The sequence below is a fragment of the Gorilla gorilla genome, chromosome 1 (genome assembly GCF_029281585.2).
Source record: "Gorilla gorilla gorilla isolate KB3781 chromosome 1, NHGRI_mGorGor1-v2.1_pri, whole genome shotgun sequence".
NCBI classification, from domain to species: domain Eukaryota; kingdom Metazoa; phylum Chordata; class Mammalia; order Primates; family Hominidae; genus Gorilla; species Gorilla gorilla.
Genome location: NC_073224.2, coordinates 83,157,003 through 83,174,252, shown reverse-complemented (window position 1 = coordinate 83,174,252; position 17,250 = coordinate 83,157,003). Strand labels below are relative to the sequence as shown.

Below are 17,250 nucleotides of genomic sequence, written 5' to 3'. Positions count from 1 at the left end.
GGATTGGAAGAGCTTTGGGGGAAAGCAGAGCTGATTGCTTTTGGAATGTGACCTCACCTTCCTCCATTAGTGGCCCTGTAACTATAAAATAGGTGTAAAATAGTTATGACTCATATAGTTGTGAAAATTAAATTAGAAAACATGAAAATGCTTGCCACACTTTTAAAGCAATGAATAAGTGATAATACTATCATGCTGTTAATTGTTTTTATCTACTTTATTGCTTAGTAAATTAATATTGTTTATTAATTTGAAGAGTTTACTATTCTTTTGGTTTATCTAATCCCTTAAGTTCACTTTAGACTTCTTTTTATCTACTTATTTAACTGAATTTAATTTAAATAACCAATGACAATAAAACCAGGAGTGCCACAAACTGTGATGACAGGGAAACTATCTTTCAATTTCCAATTCTCTATAATTGGTATTTTATAAAGAAGGGACAGTGGAAGTGATAAGCCCCAGTTACAGGCAACAAGGAGATGCATTGTTTGTAGACTTAAAACAATTATAAAGATGACAAAAACTCCTTCTACTTTTTATTATCTCCATTCCCCCAAAATTCTAAACACTGTCACTTGATAAAATATTCCTCCTTGCTAGGATGGAGGAATCCCTCTTGGAATGCCTGTAGCCTACACTTTTATAGAACCCATGTTCTTTCATGAATTATACATCAACACTCAAAGAGGTGACTCTCCAACCTCAATCAGATGCTTTTTGGACTTAAGCCAATTGATGGTATGTTCATTAGTCAGGGAAAAGAACAAAATTAGACAACATGAAAGAAATGTAACATTAAAGAATGTATAAGTGAGAATTTTATCTGCATTTTTGCTTTCCGGCTACGGAACATCTCCTTATAACACTGCCTTTTTCTGAGTTTGCTTTCAGGAACTTACTAAGTATGAGTAAAGGACTGCCTGAGGTTGTTTTTTAATTCCTGAAGCAGAGGAAAGTGTAATAAAGGAGGGAGGTGTATTGGTTTCCTGGGACTGCCATAATTGAATAGCACAAACTAGGGGGCTTAAACCACAGAAATGTATTGTCTCACAGTTCTGGAGCTAGAAGTCTAAGATCAGCAGGGTTGGTTCCTTCTGAGGGCTGTGATGGAGATTCTGTCCCAGGCCTCTCTCCTAGCTTCTGGTAGTTTCAGGCATTCCTTGGCTTATAGCTGGTATTCTCTCTGTGTCTTCACATAATCTTCCCTCTATGTGTATCTGTCGCTGTGTCCAAATTTCCCCTTTTTATAAGGATACAGTCATACTGGATTAGGAACTACCCTAATGACTGCATCTTAACTTGGTCATCTACAAAGGTCCTCTTTCTAAATAAAGTCACCTTTACAGGTACTGGAATGCAGGACTTCAACGTCTTTTGGGGGGACACAATTCAAACTAAAACAGGAGGCTACCTAGCAAGCTTTCATTCTGAGCAGCGGCACAGCGCTGCCTTGAAGCTACAAAGAATTATTGGCTGAAATCAGTATATATAGCACACACAAGTGCTGACTCTGGGATGTATTTAAGCCTGAGTGGTTAATGCTAAATTCCTACCTTCCATCATTCATCCACACTCTGCAGTAAGTCTTACCTGAACAAATGCAACCAAAATACAGATATTTCCTCTCTGCTGGTGACAGCTATAATTTCAAAGGCATAATTTCTAGAGAAAATCATCATTCTGTTTAAGGCTGATTCTTAGAGACCTGGTACCTGCTCAGGAAAGTTGTTAATTTTTTAGTAACTTTGTGAGCAGGTTGCTAACCAAAGCCATCCTTGAAATCAGCCACAGTAGATGTATTTATCCCATGGAAATTGACAAGCACTGCAAATCAGGGCTTTTTCTCTTCCCAGAGAGCCAATTTACCACCCCATCACTGCCTAACTCAGTCTCCCCATTTTACAGGTGAAGGAACTGAGGGTAAAGCTTAAACTAGAACCAAGGTCCTGGCTCAGTTCTCTGCGATCTCCACCTCCTAAAATCTAAATCACAAGTGTCTCAATTGTTTAAGGACCTTTTACTCCACAGCTATGCGACTTATACTCGTTCACAGAAATCAGCTTCAAAGTCTTGTGATGCCGTTTAGTCAGCACAAAATAATCAGACTTCATAATGCTCAAATATATTTTTGGTAAACATTTGATTTGAATTGAATTGGGATTGAGCTGAATTGATCAGCTTTTTGGCTATATACCTGAATGAGCATAAGGAATTCATACTGCTTAACCAAACAACCCTATTCCAACTTGAAAAGTTGTATGTCAGAAATGGGAGTCTTCTAATGTGGCAATAATGCTAAAAGACTCTAGGGAACCCCATCCTACCTGCCTGCCCTCAATTCATACACATCTGGTTAAGATGATGCCACACATTGACTGGAAGCATCTCCATTTTTTAGAAGGAAAAGGGAATAGGAACTCATATTTATTGACTGCCCTACCTTGAGCCCAGTGATGTGCTGGTAAATGTTTAAAGCCAGCTCTTTTCTGCAATTATACAGGCAGTAAGCGAAAAAAGCTTTTTAAAACCCAGTTCAAGTTCGGGGCGGTAGAGGGAACCCTGAGTTGCAGTGTTGCAGTGTCTTCCCATTTCTATGGTGTAAAGACTCTCACTGTGGCCAATTTCGAGCTCTCAACATAATGTCACTTGAACAGAGTTTGAAAGACAGGAGGATAATCAGCTCTGGCAAGCCAGCAAGAGCTATCAGCACACCAGCAGGAGTGAGTCACATGACAGATTATCTCATTAATGCCTGCAATACCTTTAATACATTAGGTGATATAACACTTTTTTTTTTTTTTTTTAAGACAGAGTCTCACTCTGTTGCCCAGGCTGACGTGCAATGGCGTGATTTTGGCTCACTGCAACCTCTGCCTCCCGGGTACAAGGGATTCTTGTGCCTTAGCCTCCCCAGTGGCTGGAATAACAGGCGTGCACCAGCACACCAGGCTAATTTTTTGAACTTTTAGTAGACACAGGGTTTCATTATATTGGCCAGGCTGGTCTCAAACTCCTGGCCTCAAGTGATCCGCCTGCCTCAGCCTCCCAAAGTGCTGGGATTACAGGCATGAGCCACTGCACCCAGCCTATCATACCACTTTTAAAGATAAGGAAAGTGAACCGTAGAGAGGTTAAGTAATTTTCCAGGGTCACCAAGCTAATAAATTGCAGAGCTGAGATTTGAACTCAAGTCTGCCCAACTCCAAAGCTCTTCGAGGACTAGTAGCAGTTTATTCAACCAACATGTGTTAAATTACTACCAGGCATATGGCAAGCTCCAAACATAGAAAAGAGAACAAATAAAAAGATGACTAAGAGCCTCCACCTCAAGGAACTCACAGTCTAGTAGAAAAATAGACTAAATTAAATTTTTTTCTTCAAACATTTAAGGCATCTATAAAAAGCAGCACAGGAGAGGGGGAAAATGAAGAAATTTGAAGGAAATGAGCCTTCAGTGAATGCTTTCTATAATTTTACTGATTCAGGGCAGTGAGAAACCCTCAGGTGGCAATTAATCTGCAGAAGAAGTAGCGCTTTTAGGTAACTGGAGGTGACAGAGAAGTAATTAACCTCTTGATACCTGAGGTCTTTCAAGAACCAAAGTTGCTTCACTGTGTGAGATGAGAGCAAAAGTGGAATTTGACAGTTTGGCCACAGTTACTACGTCTCTTAGGGACCAGGCACCTCAGTCAGGCCAGTAAACACTTACATCTCCATTTCATTGGACTAAACTAGCTGAAGGTCAGCCAGTGCTGAGCACTCTTACTCCTGTGATTATTTCACTCTCCTGCTTCTCTTTCAACAATAAATATACCTCTCCTTTCCTGACTCTTAGCCTAATTAAGAGCTGCCATTTCTACAGTCTTCTCAATTTGGCATCCATTGAATTAAAGGCTGTTGATCTAGAAAAGCCTCAGGTGCATCTCTCCTAGCCTTCTGTTTGCAGATGGTTTGTTCTGAGGGTTAGAGCAGAAATGAGCTCAGTGTTGATTCCTCTGCCTGGGGAATGCCAGTGACTATATACAAAGTCAAATGAAGAGTCCAAAAAGAACAAGAGAGTAACCACAGAGAACAGTGCAAGGAAATTGGACATGGAGTTGAAATAAAAAGGATATTAAGAAAGACCAGGAAAGAGCTAGAGGTAAGTAAAATAATATGACAGGACACACAGTGGGGCCACAAAAAGGAGGAGAAGCAACTGGATTCAAGATCAGGAAAAAATAAACGTATAAAACTTACTTTAAGGACAGTAATTTTTGTATTTATTTCTGCCTTACCAATATAGAAAGTCATGTACACCATTGAAAAGCAGAGAATGATATTAGTCAGCATATTGCTAAAAACGTCAGCCAATATACACTGAATGATTTTTGCACACCAATATCCAAATATTATGCTTCCCAAAATGTCATAGCTGAGTTCAATGCCTACATGTAAATCTAAAAAAAAGAAAGCAAGAAAAAACAAGAAATAAAAACTTGAGCTATAACTTTTGTCTCTTTCACTGATGGCATTTGGGTCTTTGCACTTTGGTTTGCTTGTGAGATTTTGAGTGGGCACCTTATTTTTCAGCAAATAGGAGTGTCTCGTGAAAGTCTGGTAAAAAAGCCTCTCTCAGAATAACCTTCCCTTACAGTCTGCAGCTTAAGGTTTGCTTATCTAGGGATAGAAGATTCAAATGTCCTCAGGAGAAAGGCAAGGAGAATAAATGGGAAAAACTTGTGACAAATGGGTTTAGAGTGAATGTCTAAACAAAAAAATTCTAAATTAAAATTTTTTAGATAAACTATGTCAAGACCAAGCTAACTAGGCCCAGGGTCACTGCTAACCTGCAGTTAGTTTATGACCCCTGCCCTCAGCCCAGGAGACATTGGAAAATGAAGATAAGAAATTTTCATTAGTCACAATAACTGGGGGCACTAGTGGCAGTCAGTGGGTAGCTATCGGGGTAGTCCTAAATGACAAAAATTGTCCCACCCCAATGCCCGGTAGCTCCCTCATTGAGAAGCACTGCAAACCCCTCTTTATTCATTAATATTTATTTCTCCTTTTAGTATCTTCCTCCTCTTGTGACTATCACAAAAGTATAACAGAAAAACACATTTTCTCCCTTCATACTGTGATTTTTTTCCCCTTTTCATTTCTACTAGTAACACATCTGGAAACCTAGCAAGGCAACAGCTTCATATCCCAGTGGGCTTTAGCTGCAGGAATCTGGCTCTTGTCACTTCTAGGACTGGATCCTCCAGTCCTGCATACAATGTTCTGCTTTCACTCTGAGACCCAAATCCAGAACCAAGCCAATTCTTAGCACTCAGTCACTGAGATCCAGATTGATCCAGTTAAGAAGTAAATCTGAGCGAGCTGACACTATATGTGTCTATTGTGACAGTATATGTGTGCACACATGCATTTATGCATATTGAGAAAAACTAAAGCACTTTTTAAATGTTCTTTCCCCCTTAATGTCCAAGAATACACATGCAGTCCTCCTTCCGGTATCCATGGGGCATTGGTTCCAGGAACCCCTTTGGATACCAAAATCTGCAGATTCTCAAAACCTTGGATATAAAATAGCATATTATTTGCATATAACCTACAGCACATACTTCTGTGTACTTTAAATCATCTCTAGGTTACTTCTAATACTTAATACAATGCAAATACTCTATGTAAATAGCTATACTGTATTGCATTTTAATTTGCATTTTTATTGTTGTATTGTTATTTTTATTGAGTTTTTCTGAATATTTTTGATCTGCAGTTGGTTGAATCCGTGGATGCAGATGGTCAACTATGATTTTTTTCTTGTTACTTCATATATCATTGTAATCAGCCCAAAAGTAAAGTATAGAGAAGGCAGCAAAGTTAAAACATATGAATGTATTTTAATTTTAATGAGAATGATTTTAGAAAATAAACAGACAAAAAATGCTCCTACCTCTAAAAATAGAAAAGTGGATTCTGTTGCCCCGAAAATTTCCAAAAAAAATTGATGCGATGCTACAAATGATCAATGATTCTCCTCTAATGAGATCAATGTATATTTTAGAAATGCCTGAAAAAGGAAATACAAAATATAACTCAATATGCTACATGAAAATAATGTTCTTGCACAGGAAGCAGAAACAGAAGAGAAAGAACAGAAAAAGAAAAAAGAGAAAGAACAAGGCAACTATGACTGGGATGGGTCTGTAAGACAATCACAATCACCATTTTTAAATTTCTATATTGTGCCTCCTGCATTTGCAATGGCAAAGAAACATGGCAATAGCACTGCTTGTATTGTTCATTGTCTCAACCATACTTGAGTTTCAGAATGAGACAAATACTTCTCAAGATACCACATTTAGTTTGAATAAACCTGAATCAGATTCCAAAATAACCTCATTTTAGAAATAAGTACAAAATAGGACCCAGCAATCCTACTCCTAGGTATATACCCAAGGTAATTGAAAATGTATGTTCACACAAAGATTTGTACATAAACATTCATAATAGTATTATTCATAAGAGCTAAAAGGTGGAAACAACTCAATGTCTATCAGCTGATAAATGAATAAATATATGTGATATATCCCTAAAATGAAATATTATTCCTCCACAAAAAGGAATGAAGTACTTACTGATACATATTAAAACCTGAACCTTGAAAACATTATACTAAGTGAAAGAAGCCAGACACAAAAGCCACATATTGTATGATTTGATTTATACGAAATGTCCGTGATAGACAGATACATAGAAACCAAAAATAGATTGGTTGTGCTTTCCAGAGGCTTGAGTAGATAAAATTCCACAGCCCAATTTCCATCTAACATCATTTTCTTTCTGCCTAGAAGACTTTTAACAATTTTGTACTGCAGGCCTGCTGATGATAAATTCTTTCAGTTTTTGTATGTTTAAGAAAGTCTTCATTTTACCTTCTCTTTCAAAAGATATTTTCACTGAGTGTAGAATTCTAAGTCTGTTGTCATTATTTTTGTTCCTCTAAATACAATGTGACTTTTGTCTCTGGCTGCTTTTAAAATTTTCTCTTTATAATTGGTTTTAAGGAATTTGCTTTTTATGTGCTTTTGTGTAGTCTTCTTTATATTTCTTGGGTTGCAGTTTATTGAGCTTGTTGAATCTGTAGCTTTCATTATTATCAAATTTAGAAACTTTTTCTCCAGAATTTCTTCAAAATTTTGTTCCTCCCTCTCTTTTCTTTCGGGGACTCATACATTAGGTCATTTGAAGTTGTCCACAGCTCACACTGATGCTCAGTTCATGTTTTCTCGTCCTTTTCTCTCTGTGTTTCATTTTAGACAGTTTCTATTGCTACATCTTCAAGCTCTCTCCACCTTCTCTTTTGGCTTAATGTGGACCTAATTTATATTAGCCCACAATGAATTATATTCACTGTAAAATTTGGAAAAGAAAAGAATAAAACAAATCTTCTACAATTCTGTGATGACCCAGATATAACCATTTTAAAGTTGAAGTCCTTTTCTAAGCATATGGTTCTTTTTACTCAATTGAGATCATACTAACACTCTATATTTTATTTCGTTACAAGATCCTCTTCCAGATTTGCTTTAAAATAAAAATTATTTAAGCCCTTACACTCTTTTAAAACAGGTAATGGATAGACAATTTCCTTTTAACTTACATATGAACGTCTACTACATTTTTGACTGGGCCAGTCCACTTTAGATTTAGGTTGTACAGGCTTACAATGCAGATGGGCACCTCATCAAAAGAAACACTATTAACATTATAGAAATTGTAGTTCTGGGGGGAGGAGCCAAGATGGCCGAATAGGAACAGCTCAGGTCTACAGCTCCCAGCGTGAGCGACGCAGAAGACGGGTGATTTCTGCATTTCCATCTGAGGTACCGGGTTCATCTCACTAGGGAGTGCCAGACAGTGGGCGCAGGTCAGTGGGTGTGCGCACCGTGTGCGAGCCGAAGCAGGGCGAGGCATTGCCTCACTTCAAGGGGTCAGGGAGTTCCCTTTCCCAAAGAAAGGGGTGACGGACAGCACCTGGAAAATCGGGTCACTCCCACCCGAATACTGCGCTTTTCCGACGGGCTTAAAAAACGGCGCACCACAAGATTATATCGCGCACCTGGCTCGGAGGGTCCTACGCCCACGGAGTCTCCCTGATTGCTAGCACAGCAGTCTGAGATCAAACTGCAAGGCGGCAGCGAGGCTGGGGGAGGGGCGCCTGCCATTGCCCAGGCTTGATTAGGTAAACAAAGCAGCCGGGAAGCTCGAACTGGGTGGAGCCCACCACAGCTCAAGGAGGCCTGCCTGCCTTTGTAGGCTCCGCCTCTGGGGGCAGGGAACAGACAAACAAAAAGACAGCAGTAACTTCTGCAGACTTAAATGTCCCTGTCTGACAGCTTTGAAGAGAGCAGTGGTTTTCCCAGCACGCAGCTGGAGATCTGAGAATGGGCAGACTGCCTCCTCAAGTGGGTCCCTGACCCCTGACCCCCGAGCAGCCTAACTGGGAGGCACCCCCAGCAGGGGCACACTGACACCTCACAGGGCAGGGTATTCCAACAGACCTGCAGCTAAGGGTCCTGTCTGTTAGAAGGAAAACTAACAAACAGAAAGGACATCCACACCGAAAACCCATCTGTACATCACCATCATCAAAGACCAAAAGTAGATAAAACCACAAAGATGGGGAAAAAACAGAACAGAAAAACTGGAAACTCTAAAAAGCAGAGCACCTCTCCTCCTCCAAAGGAACGCAGTTCCTCACCAGCAATGAAACAAAGCTGGATGGAGAATGACTTTGACGAGCTGAGAGAAGAAGGCTTCAGACGATCAAATTACTCTGAGCTACAGGAGGACATTCAAACCAAAGGCAAAGAAGTTGAAAACTTTGAAAAAAATTTAGACGAATGTATCACTAGAATAACCAATACACAGAAATGCTTAAAGGAGCTGATGGAGCTGAAAACCAAGGCTCGAGAACTACGTGAAGAATGCAGAAGCCTCAGGAGCCGATGCGATCAACTGGAAGAAAGGGTATCAGCAATGGAAGATGAAATGAATGAAATGAAGCGAGAAGGGAAGTTTAGAGAAAAAAGAATAAAAAGAAATGAGCAAAGCCTCCAAGAAATATGGGACTATGTGAAAAGACCAAATCTACGTCTGACTGGCGTACCTGAAAGTGATGGGGAGAATGGAACCAAGTTGGAAAACACTCTGCAGGATATTATCCAGGAGAACTTCCCCAATCTAGCAAGGCAGGCCAACGTACAGATTCAAGAAATACAGAGAACGCCACAAAGATACTCCTCGAGAAGAGCAACTCCAAGACACATAATTGTCAGATTCACCAAAGTTGAAATGAAGGAAAAAAATGTTAAGGGCAGCCAGAGAGAAAGGTCGGGTTGCCCTCAAAGGGAAGCCCATCAGACTAACGGCAGATCTCTCGGCAGAAACCCTACAAGCCAGAAGAGAGTGGGGGCCAATATTCAACATTCTTAAAGAAAACAATTTTCAACCCAGAATTTCATATCCAGCCAAACTAAGCTTCATAAGTGAAGGAGAAATAAAATACTTTACAGACAAGCAAATGCTGAGAGATTTTGTCACCACCAGGCCTGCCCTAAAAGAGCTCCTGAAGGAAGTGCTAAACATGGAAAGAAACAACCAGTACCAGCCGCTGCAAAATCATGCCAAAATGTAAAGACTATCGAGACTAGGAAGAAACTGCATCAACTAACGAGCAAAATAACCAGCTAACATCATAATGACAGGATCAAATTCACACATAACAATATTAACTTTAAATGTAAATGGACTAAATGCTCCAATTAAAAGACACAGACTGGCAAATTGGATAAAGAGTCAAGACCCATCAGTGTGCTGTATTCAGGAAACCCATCTCACATGCAGAGACACACATAGGCTCAAAATAAAAGGATGGAGGAAGATCTACCAAGCAAATGGAAAACAAAAAAAGGCAGGGGTTGCAATCCTAGTCTCTGATAAAACAGACTTTAAGCCAACAAAGATCAAAAAAGACAAAGAAGGCCATTACATAATGGTAAAGGGATCAATTCAACAAGAAGAGCTAACTATCCTAAATATATATGCACCCAATACAGGAGCACCAAGATTCATAAAGCAAGTCCTGAGTGACCTACAAAGAGACTTAGACTCCCACACATTAATAATGGGAGACTTTAACACCCCACTGTCAACGTTAGACAGATCAACAAGACAAAGTCAACAAGGATACCCCGGAATTGAACTCAGCTCTGCACCAAGTGGACCTAATAGACATCTACAGAACTCTCCACCCCAAATCAACAGAATATACATTTTTTTCAGCAACACACCACACCTATTCCAAAATTGACCACATACTTGGAAGTAAAGCTCTTCTCAGCAAATGTAAAAGAATATAAATTATAACAAACTGTCTCTCAGACCACAGTGCAATCAAACTAGAACTCAGGATTAAGAATCTCACTCAAAACCACTCAACTACATGGAAACTGAACAACCTGCTCCTGAATGACTACTGGGTACATAATGAAATGAAGGCAGAAATAAAGATGTTCTTTGAAACCAATGAGAACAAAGACACAACATACCAGAATCTCTGGGATGCATTCAAAGCAGTATGTAGAGGGAAATTTATAGCACTAAATGCCCACAAGAGAAAGCAGGAAAGATCCAAAATTGACACCCTAACATCACAATTAAAAGAACTAGAAAAGCAAGAGCTAACACATTCAAAAGCTAGCAGAAGGCAAGAAATAACTAACATCAGAGCAGAACTGAAGGAAATAGAGACACGAAAAAACCTTCAAAAAATTAATGAATCCAGGAGCTGGTTTTTTGAAAGGATCAACAAAATTGATAGACCGCTAGCAAGACTAATAAAGAAAAAAAGAGAGAAGACTCAAATAGATGCAATAAAAAATGATAAAGGGGATATCACCACCGATCCCACAGAAATACAAACTACCATCAGAGAATACTACAAACACCTCTACGCAAATAAACTAGAAAATCTAGAAGAAATGGATAAATTCCTCGACACATACACTCTTCCAAGACTAAACCAGGAAGAAGTTGAATCTCTGAATAGACCAATAACAGGATCTGAAATTGTGGCAATAATCAATAGCTTACCAACCAAAAACAGTCCAGGACCAGATGGATTCACAGCCGAATTCTACCAGAGGTACAAGAAGGAACTGGTACCATTCCTTCTGAAACTATTCCAATCAATAGAAAAAGGGGAATCCTCCCTAACTCATTTTATGAAGCCAGCATCATTCTGATACCAAAGCCAGGCAGAGACACAACAAAAAGAAAAGAATTTTAGACCAATATCCTTGATGAACATTGATGCAAAAATCCTCAATAAAATACTGGCAAAACGAATCCAGCAGCACATCAAAAAGCTTATCCACCATGATCAAGTGGGCTTCATCCCTGGGATGCAAGGCTGGTTCAATACACGCAAATCAATAAATGTAATCCAGCGTATAAACAGAGCCAAAGACAAAAACCACATGATTATCTCAATAGATGCAGAAAAAGCCTTTGACAAAATTCAACAACCCTTCATGCTAAAAACTCTCAATAAATTAGGTATTGATGGGACGTATTTCAAAATAATAATAGCTATCTATGACAAACCCACAGCCAATATCATACTGAATGGGCAAAAACTGGAAGCATTCCCTTTGAAAACTGGCACAAGACAGGGATGCCCTCTCTCACCACTCCTATTCAACATAGTGTTGGAAGTTCTGGCCAGGGCAATTAGGCAGGAGAAGGAAATAAAGGGTATTCGATTAGGAAAAGAGGAAGTCAAATTGTCCCTGTTTGCAGATGACATGACTGTATATCTAGAAAACCCCAATGTCTCAGCCCAAAATCTCCTTAAGCTGATAAGCAACTTCAGCAAAGTCTCAGGATACAAAATCAATGTGCAAAACTCACAAGCATTCTTATACACCAACAACAGACAAACAGAGAGCCAAATCATGAGTGAACTCCCATTCACAATTGCTTCAAAGAGAATAAAATACCTAGGAATCCAACTTACAAGGGATGTGAAGGACCTCTTCAAGGAGAGCTACAAACCACTGCTCAATGAAATAAAAGAGGATACAAACAAATAGAAGAACATTCCATGCTCATGGGTAGGAAGAATCAATATCGTGAAAATGGCCACACTGCCCAAGGTAATTTACAGATTCAATGCCATCCCCATCAAGCTACCAATGCCTTTCTTCACAGAATTGGAAAAAACTACTTTAAAGTTCATATGGAACCAAAAAAGAGCCCGCATCGCCAAGTCAATCCTAAGCCAAAAGAACAAAGCTGGAGGCATCACACTACCTGACTTCAAACTATACTACAAGGCTACAGTAACCAAAACAGCATGGTACTGGTACCAAAACAGAGATATAGATCAACGGAACAGAACAGAGCCCTCAGAAATAATGCCACATATCTACAGCTATCTGAACTTTGACAAACCTGAGAAAAACAAGCAATGGGGAAAGGATTCCCTGTTTAATAAATGGTGCTGGGAAAACTGGCTAGCCGTATGTAGAAACCTGAAACTGGATCCCTTCCTTACACCTTATACAAAAATTAATTCAAGATGGATTAAAGACTTAAACGTTCAACCTAAAACCATAAAAACCCTAGAAGAAAACCTAGGCATTACCATTCAGGACATAGGCATGGGCAAGGACTTCATGTCTAAAACACCAAAAGCAATGGCAACAAAAGCCAAAATTGACAAATGGGATCTAATTAAACTAAAGAGCTTCTGCACAGCAAAAGAAACTACCATCAGAGTGAACAGGCAACCTACAAAATGGGAGAAAATTTTCGCAACCTACTCATCTGACAAAGGGATAATATCCAGAATCTACAATGAACTCAAACAAATTTACAAGAAAAAAACAAACAACCCCATCAAAAAGTGGGCAAAGGACATGAACAGACACTTCTCAAAAGAAGACATTTATGCAGCCAAAAAACACATGAAAAAATGCTCATCATCACTGGCCATCAGAGAAATGCAAATCAAAACCACAATGAGATACCATCTCACGCCAGTTAGAATGGCAATCATTAAAAAGTCAGGAAACAACAGGTGCTGGAGAGGATGTGGAGAAATAGGAACACTTTTACACTGTTGGTGGGACTGTAAACTACTTCAACCATTGTGGAAGTCAGTGTGGCGATTCCTCAGTGATCTAGAACTGGAAATACCATTTGACCCAGCCATCCCATTACTGGGTATATACCCAAAGGACTATAAATCATGCTGCTATAAAGACACATGCACACTTATGTTTATTGCGGCATTACTCACAATAGCAAAGACTTGGAACCAACCCAAATGTCCAACAATGATAGACTGGATTAAGAAAATGTGGCACATATACACCATGGAATACTATGCAGTCATAAAAAATGATGAGTTCATGTCCTTTGTAGGGACATGGATGAAATTGGAAATCATCATTCTCAGTGAACTATCGCAAGAACAAAAAACCAAACACCGCATATTCTCACTCATAGGTGGGAATGGAACAATGAGAACACATGGACACAGGAAGGGGAATATCACACTCTGGGGACTGTTGTGGTGTTGGGGGAGGGGGGAGGGATAGCATTGGGAGATATACCTAATGCTAGATGACGAGATAGTGGGTGCAGCGCACCAGCATGGCACGTGTATACATATGTAACTAACCCGCACAATGTGCACATGTACCCTAAAACTTAAAGTGTAATAATAATAAATAAATAAATAAAAGAAATTGTAGTTCTGTATAATTTTAGGCATTTGGCAAAAAATAGTTTTTGCTTAAAAAATAATGTATTATGACTATTTTATTTAATAATTTCTTTTATTTAAGAAAACTGTTTTGAAGAAAGAACCATTTATCTAATTCACACAAAGGGACAATATGATGGCCCAGCCAACACCCAAAACAAGTGAGAGTGGCTTTCCCAATAAAAATAAGTCAAATTTGTCTTATCAGGAGACAATGCTACTGGATCCAGAATCTATCTAACCTCCTGAGTGTTGTTGACATAAAAAAATATAAAAATTAAGAGCCAACCCAATACCTTCACTAGTTTTGTCTTAAAGCAATAGAAGACTTTCAGCCGGGTGCAGTGGCTCATGCCTGTAATCCCAGCACTTTGGGAGGCCGAGGTGGGTGGATCATCTGAGGTCAGGAGTTCGAGATCAGCCTGGCCAACATGGCAAAACCCCCTCTCTACTAAAAAATACAAAAATTATCCGGGCGTAGCAACACATGGCTGTAATCCCAGCTACTCGGGAGGCTGAGGCAGGAGAATCGCTTAAACCCAGGGGGTGGAGATTGCCATGAGCCAAGATCGTGCCATTGCACTCCAGCCTGGGGTATAGAGCGAAACTCCGTCTCAAAAAATAAAAAAATATTAAAAAAAGACTTTCTACTGTACTCCTTTTTTTGAAAAAAACATTGAATGTTGAAACTGCAATAAATAACATTTATAGTTTATTATAACCATTTACAGTCAAGAGAGTGCAGAAAGGAGAGCAGGAAGCAAAATGAGGTAATGAAACGAGGTAAATACAAATGGTTGAAAGAATAAGACAGGTAAGGAAAGACAGAAAAAAACTGTACTTATGGGAGCAAAGAGAAAAAAGAGAACAGGATCAGAGTCTTTGAGAAATGTATCTACCTTGTAACAATTTAGAACAGAACCTCCAAAAGTGCCTAAAACCCTATGTTTTCCCAGCTAGGAGTATGAAAATAAGAATATCACAAGCTGGAAAGGTTGGAGGTTTCTCACTCCACTCATAAGGTAGTATATTTCCACTAAATACAACTGATACTTTAAAATTGGTTAGGAAAATATTTCTGAGTCAAAAACAGAAACCATAGCATCTAGCCATTCATGTTGATACTGCTGTGTTAATAAAACCTGACCGTTTGACCCAGCAATCCCATCACTGGGTATATACCCAAAGGAATATAAATCATTCTACTATAAAGACACATACACATGTATGTTTATTACAGCACTATTTACGATAGCAAAGACATGGAACCAACCCAAATGCCCATCCATGATAGACTGGATAAAGAAAATGTGGTACATAAACACCATGGAACACTATGCAGCCATAAAAAGGAATGAGATCATGTCCTTTGCAGGGACATGGCTGAAGCTTGAAGCCATCATCCTCAGCAAACTAACACAGGAACAGAAAACCAAACACCACATGTTCTCACTCATAAGTGGGAGTTGAACAATGAGAACATATGGACACAGGGAGGGGAACAACACACACCGGGGCCTGTTGAGCGGTGGAGGTGAGGGGAGCGAGCTTAGAGTACAGGTCAATAGGTGCAGCAAACTACCATGGCACACATATACCTATGTAACAAATCTGCACATTCTGCACGTGTATCCCATTTTTGTTGTTGTTGTTGTTGTTGTTTTTAGAAGGAACAAAGAAAAAAAAACCTGACAATAGGGGGATATTTCAGAGTGAAATCATCTTCCACCTTACCAAATAATATGGGAAATAGTGCAGGACTCCAAATCCTCTTGGGAATAAGCCTTTATTGAGTAATATGTTTGAGTGCCAAACTATATCCTTACCCCTTTTCTTGAAGATAAACTATAACCCCCTCCACCACCTGCCAAACCTTAGCTATTCCAAATGGAGGCAGTTCTAACAAGAGGTAGCAAGGCCTTGGAATAGTCTCGTTAGGGATCTTTAATGTTTCCCCTTATTGGTAAACAAACTCACCAACTTAGAATATCTACCTTGTGGCTAAGAATTCACTGGAACAGAATAATAATGCCAATTTTTGTCACCTTCTAGAAGGTTACTTTTTCTTTGAAAAAATTGAAAAACTTCCTTGGAGATTATAATTGGCACTATTTATCTCATCTCCTTGGTGGTTGTCTTATTTACACTGTCTCCTTAAAGTCAATCAGTGCTCTACCTCTCAAGGTGAAAAAAAAAGCACAGATTCTTATTCTTCTGGGTGCACAATTCATGCAAGAAAAATATAATCAAAAGAAAATAATGTACCCTTATATTTTCAAGATAAGAGAGAGAAATAAATGTGACATACCAATAGTTTTTAGTGAATTCACAGAACGAAGAGGATCTATAATGCCAAGGGTGATGCTAAAGAGTAGGCAAGATTGCAAATCCCATGAATCTTTATTGAATTTTATAACGACATATCCAATTATGATGCTTGCTGTAGAAAAGCTAATTAATCCAGTTAACAAGACCTGTGAACCAATTCATAACACAGTATTAGACTTAACATCTAAAGATGGCATGATGGCATTTACTTATATCCTAAGAGTCAGATCTTGGTTGTAAATGTTATACAATTACCCTGGAAGATAACATTAAAAGGTATTCCAGTTTAACCACCTGCCACAAAGAAACCGCCCCTTTCAAATAAGCAAGATTCTACCTTATTATTAAAAAGACTGACTCAACTATCTTTCTTGTTGTTATTCTAGTTCAATGGTTCTCAATATGAAAGGTTCTTAAACAGAATGCAAATTTATCCTGCTTCTATATAAAACATATCCTGATTAGTTTGGAAAGTAAATTGTTAGTGACATATTGTGTCTGGTACATGACACAAATTTATATACCAAGACTCTAAAATAGTCACAGAAAATCCCCCCCTTTACCTTTTATTAGTTGTAAAATAAGTAGTTCTGCAACAGAGAAAGGGGAGGCCATGAAATGCTTGAGATTAAGTGATTTACAGAGTTTTGTAATTTCTATGCACACATCGTTTATGCCCAAGTATAAGAAAGTATTTATTTTTCAAAGTTATCCTCAGGAAAAAAAATAGTTGTGTTATTCAATCCTTTTCTTATTTTCCATCTCTGTCTTTTGTTTTACTTTCTGTGTGAGGTTTTCACAATTTGACCATTAGGTCCTTTTATTTCTTTATCTATTGTAATGTCATATGGTTTTTCTTCTTAAATCTCTTAAGAGCATAAATTACATTAAGCAATTTTTTAAATGTTAAATTAACCTTGTTCTGAAATAAACACAACTTGATCATGTTTTTATTATTTATATGTTACTAGATATATTTGTGCCAAAATTTGTGTGGAATTGTTCTATGTTTGTGGGTGACATTGACTTATGATTTTTCTTTCTCTTAATATTCCTGTATAGTTTTGGTGTTAAGGTTAAACAAGGCTTATAAA

General features: G+C 38.6%; 1 protein-coding gene across 1 annotated transcript in view; it reads right to left on the bottom strand.

Moving 5' to 3' along the window:
- The window catches only part of SLC9C2 (solute carrier family 9 member C2 (putative)), a 115,178-nt gene that overhangs the window by 77,176 nt on the left and 20,752 nt on the right, over positions 1-17,250 (bottom strand). The window contains exons 5-7 of the mRNA XM_004027915.5: positions 16,137-16,302; positions 5,945-6,061; positions 4,281-4,442 (exon numbers count right to left, since the gene is read on the bottom strand). Coding sequence (XP_004027964.4) covers positions 4,281-4,442; positions 5,945-6,061; positions 16,137-16,302 — 445 coding nt within the window. The remainder of the gene's footprint in view (positions 1-4,280; positions 4,443-5,944; positions 6,062-16,136; positions 16,303-17,250) is intronic.